Consider the following 5,648-nt stretch of genomic DNA (forward strand, 5'->3'; position numbering starts at 1 on the left):
TAAAACCCTTGCGCACTTTAATTCTTAAATAAAATATAGTCTGAAATATTCGGAGATGTAATGACTATATACACGCTATATTACATAGTTACGTGAGTGAAAGAAAATTCAAAATGATATCGAGGCTGTAATATTTATTTACTGTTGGGGATACACAGAAAGAAGATTGAAAGACCCAAAACAATTTATACAAAATTATTGTTAGTTAGACTATTAATATTTATAATATAAATCTTTTTCTAGAGCAGAGTAAATGTTTTAAGGCATTCCTAATATGAAGGAATAAAAGACAGTGTCATACATTATTTTAAATTTTATTTGATATTACCAATATTTGGAATGATGAGGAAATATGAATAGTGTAAAAATAATTAAATAAATAAGAGGAGTAACAAGGAATCACACTATCTCCGTTTCATACACCAAAAATAGTGAAAAAGTAATAAGTGCAGTTGCGTGATCTATTTTTGGCGCACCCTTTAAATATTGAGTTTTGCCAAAAAATGTAACCCGGACTTCCATGGTCGCTCAGTATATCTCCACCCCCTATGTCCACACCTATTCCTCCCATTCTCCCACTCATAGCTCTTTCAATTTGACTTGTCTTTCAGCGTAGAAAGGGCCTTAATTCCTTTTTAGTATTTTTCCGTTTGAGAGTTAGGCTGTTATTTCCTCTATTGCTTTTTACAAGATGATATTTAGCATCTTATTTTGTGTTTTCGTTTAGTATGTTTTCCGTTTTTTCCTGATGTGTTGGTCCCTTCAGCTCTCTTATGAGGTAATAACTTATTTTATACCTTTCTTCAAATAATATTCATACAATAAGGGATACATAAGTAAAATAATGAACAGGTTACAAAATGTTAGTGTCTAACATTTTGTAACCTGTCAATAATAGTTTTCTCTTACCTAACTTGGGCGGTATTAATGGACATTCTGTGGATGGCTCCAAATGACTAGAATTTATGAAATTCAGAGAAATGTTTTTATTTTCTACCTTAGAAGAATAAAGTTTTGAACTATTTGATGACTCTGAAACTAAAGAACGATTTAATAAAATATTATGAGGTTTTAAAGGAAGAAAACTATTATTTGAAAGTGCTTTAGTATCACTTAATTTTTGATTTAGATGAGAAATCCATGCTAATCCAGGAGCCACTATCTTATTTATGGGCTTCCGATCAGAAAAAAGGTAGTAACTATAATCCAGGAGCATAACTGTAAACACCAACAAAATCACAGCTTTGCATATGAGAGTACGTGAAAAAGTTATACGAGAATAGCTATGTTGAGCCATCCCACTTCGGTATAACTCTGTCTGGCGTTCTGACAGATTTTAAAACTTTCATGAATTTAGCTTGATATACAACTTGAATACATCATAAGATTTTTACATAGCCAAAGATTTCAAATAAATGGCTTTATTTTTTTCCATTAAGCTTTTTTCTGGTGCTAAATCCCATTTTAAGATGATGAGCATAGTTGGCAATTTAAACCAAAATCTGAAATGAAAAATTAAAATTATTAGAATTCACGCCAGTGCAAAAAACTACAGACACTGAATTGTTAGAAACACATTAAAATATATAGTGATTTGTGTGCGTCAGTTTTAACAATGATTTTTATTAATAAGCATACATATTGCCCTGTATCTAATACAGTAAGGAACCGATTATCTGGAGCGATCGGGACCATTGCTATTCCGGATAACTGATTTTTCCGGTTTTCTGAATCGCTACAAAAAGCCGTTTTTTTTATTGTCAAACTCAACTAAAAAAATATATATTTGGAAATAATCTTAAAAAGAAGAAAAAACGATGAAGTAATGCACTAATAATTGTTTCCAAAATGATGGTAAGGTAAACATCTTTCAAAAAAGAAAGAAAAATCTTGAAATCTTATGACGAAAAAAACTTTTTTTTTTTAAAAAAATGGCGGGAAAATTTATTGATTTTCGTTCCGGTTTTTTGGTTTTCCGGATAAAGGGTTCTGTACTGTATTTATTTATTTACAGAAATAAGATGATGTTGTGAATTAGCGGTGGTAAATAGCTACTCAGACAGTGATATGCTATGTTCTTCCAGGGTCCAGTGCTAAGGACCATTAGCCAGTAAAAGGCATTAGCCAGTAAAATAGCCGATTTTAAAAAATTCTTAGCCAAAGGCAGATTTTAACAATTTTTTGTAGATTTAAATATTTAATACATAACAAAATAAAATGATTTTCCTAATGATGGATAGATATTTTTTGATGAATTAGATTCATGAAAACACTGAATTCTTTTAATGCAACACATAATACTTAAATTGTCAACCCTATATGCAAATGTATGCTATTTCTATCCAATCTGCCACTAATAGTAATTAGGCTGAAATTGAACATTATTTTAACTGAAAAATAAGTGAAATAAGATCATTTTTCCTTTTAATCTCTTCTTGATTTCAGCCAAAAAGATATGCTGATTCTCTGTGATGAGCTGCATAATCATTTCTTTGACTATTTTAGTAATAAATTAAAAGCCTGAAATTTTAAAAATCTTACTTCTATTTGTCTCACACTCTCAAAAAAGTAAATTTAATTCACGAAATTTGTAATTCATAGCATACGAGGAATAATCATACAATGTAAGTGATATCAAACTATAAGAGCGAATGGATGAGGGATGATTCAGTTCAACACATGCAACATTAGCAATCAGATATTGTTTTTGATGACATCAATTACTGGAGTTTTATAGGGTAATTTAATTGTTTAATAATTAAGTAAAACATTTGTGGGGAAAAACAATTAGATAATCTGATTCAGTAGAGAATTTCCAATAAATTAAAATTGATAATACAAAATTTTAAGAGAAGGATGTTATTTTAGAGACTATTTATAACAACCAAATTTAATGTACCTACTTATTTCAACGTAGTGATTGGAATTGAGTTTAATTTTCCTTAATACTTTAAAAATATGTAAGGCTTTTGAAACAAAAGATGATTTCATTAAAAAGGCCTTTGACATAAAATTTAAGAATCACTATTTTGAGTTAAGTAAACCCAGTATGAATTCTCTTTAAATGAAACTCTTAGTGAAACATCCCTAAACTCTTGGTCTAGATAGATCAAGAAGGAGAAGAATTATCTAACACTTAGATCATACAAAATTAACAATGAATTAAAATAAATTACGGCACAGGACATTGTACTTGTTTTTAACGAGAAAAACAATTCTTAATTTAAAATAACAATAGCTCAATAAAAACGAAAATATTCAAATGCCAAAATAATTATACGATGTTATATATTTAATAAATGAGTACTTTTTCTGAATTTTAGAATAAAAAAATTTAGAAACAAATAAGAAGTAAACACTGGTTTCTTTCAATAAGACGGGAATGCTTTAAAATAAATTTACTCATAATATATATGACACAACATAGTAACTTACAACAATAAGGCTTTTCATGGAAAAAACTTCAGCGATTAAATATAAAAAAAGACACTTTATTATTTTCATGACTATTTAATCTTGCAATCGGACACTTCTGTTAACTTATTTGGATGGGTTCATGTCACTATATCTTGAATAGAAAAATACATCATATCCACAAATAAACTTGATATATATATCTATTGATTGATTGATAGTTTTAGTTAGCGGCTATTCTCACTGTATCCTATTCGAACGCATGAGGGTTAGTCTCAATGCATGTAGTCAACTACATGCAATGAGATTATTGAGTGGCAATGTCAACTACTCGCACTTCCGATCTCCGTCAAGAAAAATGGAGAACCTGATTTATGAATTTTTTTAGGGAATATATTTTTTACCATTCAAATTCTCATTCTTCTTTGACACTGATCTGAAGTGTGTGAGAAACATGCAGTGAAAGCTTTTTGAAGCACCGTTCACAGTGCATTTGATTCACGCATCCTCGATCGTGGTGCAGAGAACTTACAGTGACTCAAAATCCAGCAGTGGACTGATCGTTGAGACACGGTTCCCAACAGATCACCGAAGTCACGCATCACTGGCTGCGGTCAGTGTACAGCTGGGTAACGATTTGGTTCAGTCTGCTTTGGGACAGAGGATGGGTGGTAACCCTTATGAAAATTTAAGGTTGATTTGAGGTATTTTTGAGGTATTAAGGTTGTTTTGAGGTATATTTAAGGTTGCAGAGAAAACAGCAATAAAAATTATACCTCGTAAACGTTGTAATTAAGGTGTACGAGGTTGATTTATATATGTACTTCAGCTTGTTTTGAGGTTGTTTAAAATTCACTTCAAATCATCCAGACTGATAAGATGATTTTTAAGGTATACAAGGTCGTTTCTCTTACACTTGTAACACAAGAGGTATTTATGAGGTATAAAAAAATTTACCTTAGTTCGACTAAAGAGATTTTTTTTTATTTTATTTTATAACCGTCGTTGAACAGCCGACCCAATTTCATGGGTTTACGACTACTTACGTTCAACTCCGTAGCCTTGTAATTTTGAACCAATCCAGAAGACAGGGAAACTCCTGGATCAGTACCCCCAGAGGTATTAATTTGTTGTGGGAACATGGAGGACTTTGAGACTCGACAGATTTAACGTGCATCTGTCACCATTTACTACACGGGGAGTCTTCGGCCGGGGAGGATCGAACCCACGACCTCTTGGATATGGGCCCAGCGCCCTACCGACCAGGCTATCCCGTGTTCCGTGCGAGCCGGCAAATGACGTGTGTGTTGAAAATCGAAAGTCTATTCGAAATTCGGTAAGTGTACTTGATATTTATTAATTTAGTTTTATCACTTTTAATTAAATATGCTTCAATTTTCAAACTTAAATTTTATTACTTTTGTTTTAAAGACGCTTCCTGATCTTAAATAATGTAAGTTGGAGGATATTTTTAGAGGCTAATGTTGTAGGCTTAGCAATAAGAAAGAACAATTGAAATATTTCTGGTCGCTGTTTACGGTAACGTTACTGGTGAATTGTTACAGCAGGTTACGCACAGTATGTTTTATTGTTTGTAATTTATTCAAATATAACTATTCTTTTTATTTTGCTTAAATGTATGTATTTTAAAGTAGCAGTATGCAAGCTGATTAATTGAGTAAAGTGTTCGTAATTTCTCTTATAAATAAATCATTGAAAATTGAAAGATTTTAAAATAGAAATTTTGCTTTGAAATTCTACTATAACTGTATGCTTATCGTTGTTTATGAGTAAAAATATGTATAATCACACGCACGCACGCACACACACAGGTACAGGCATGAGTATGCAAATAAAGGGGTATGGAGCCAATCAAAGCCCAGCGCTGCGGTCGGCAACGCGTATATAAGACAACGAGTGTCTAGCACAGTTCTTAGATCGGTTACTGCTGCTACAATGACAGGTTATACAGATTTAAGTGAGTTTGAACGTGGTGTTATAGTCGGCGCACAGGAGATGGAACACAGCATCTCCGAGATAGAAATGAAATTTGGATTTTCACGTTCGACCATTTCGCGAGTATACCGTGAGTATCGGAAATCCGGTAAGACATCAAATCTACGACATCGCTGCTATCGGAAAAAGATCATACAAGAACGGGATCAACGACGTTTGACGAGAATCATTAAACGTGACAGACGTGCAACCCCTTATGAAAATTTAAGGTATATTTA

At 32.1% G+C, this 5,648-nt stretch overlaps 1 protein-coding gene across 1 annotated transcript; it reads right to left on the reverse strand.

Moving 5' to 3' along the window:
* Window positions 1-909: 909 nt before the first annotated feature.
* LOC122273353 (beta-1,4-N-acetylgalactosaminyltransferase bre-4-like) lies at window positions 910-3,686 on the reverse strand (the record flags this gene model as incomplete). Its single annotated transcript, XM_043057429.2, is given in 2 exon segments — window positions 910-1,502; window positions 3,436-3,686. A coding segment is annotated over 1 exon segment (388 nt), but the record flags the coding sequence as incomplete, so codon positions are not given.
* Between the last annotated feature and the right edge of the window lie 1,962 nt (window positions 3,687-5,648).

The sequence above is a fragment of the Parasteatoda tepidariorum genome, unplaced genomic scaffold (assembly GCF_043381705.1).
Source record: "Parasteatoda tepidariorum isolate YZ-2023 unplaced genomic scaffold, CAS_Ptep_4.0 HiC_scaffold_3892, whole genome shotgun sequence".
Taxonomy (NCBI): Eukaryota; Metazoa; Arthropoda; class Arachnida; order Araneae; family Theridiidae; genus Parasteatoda; species Parasteatoda tepidariorum.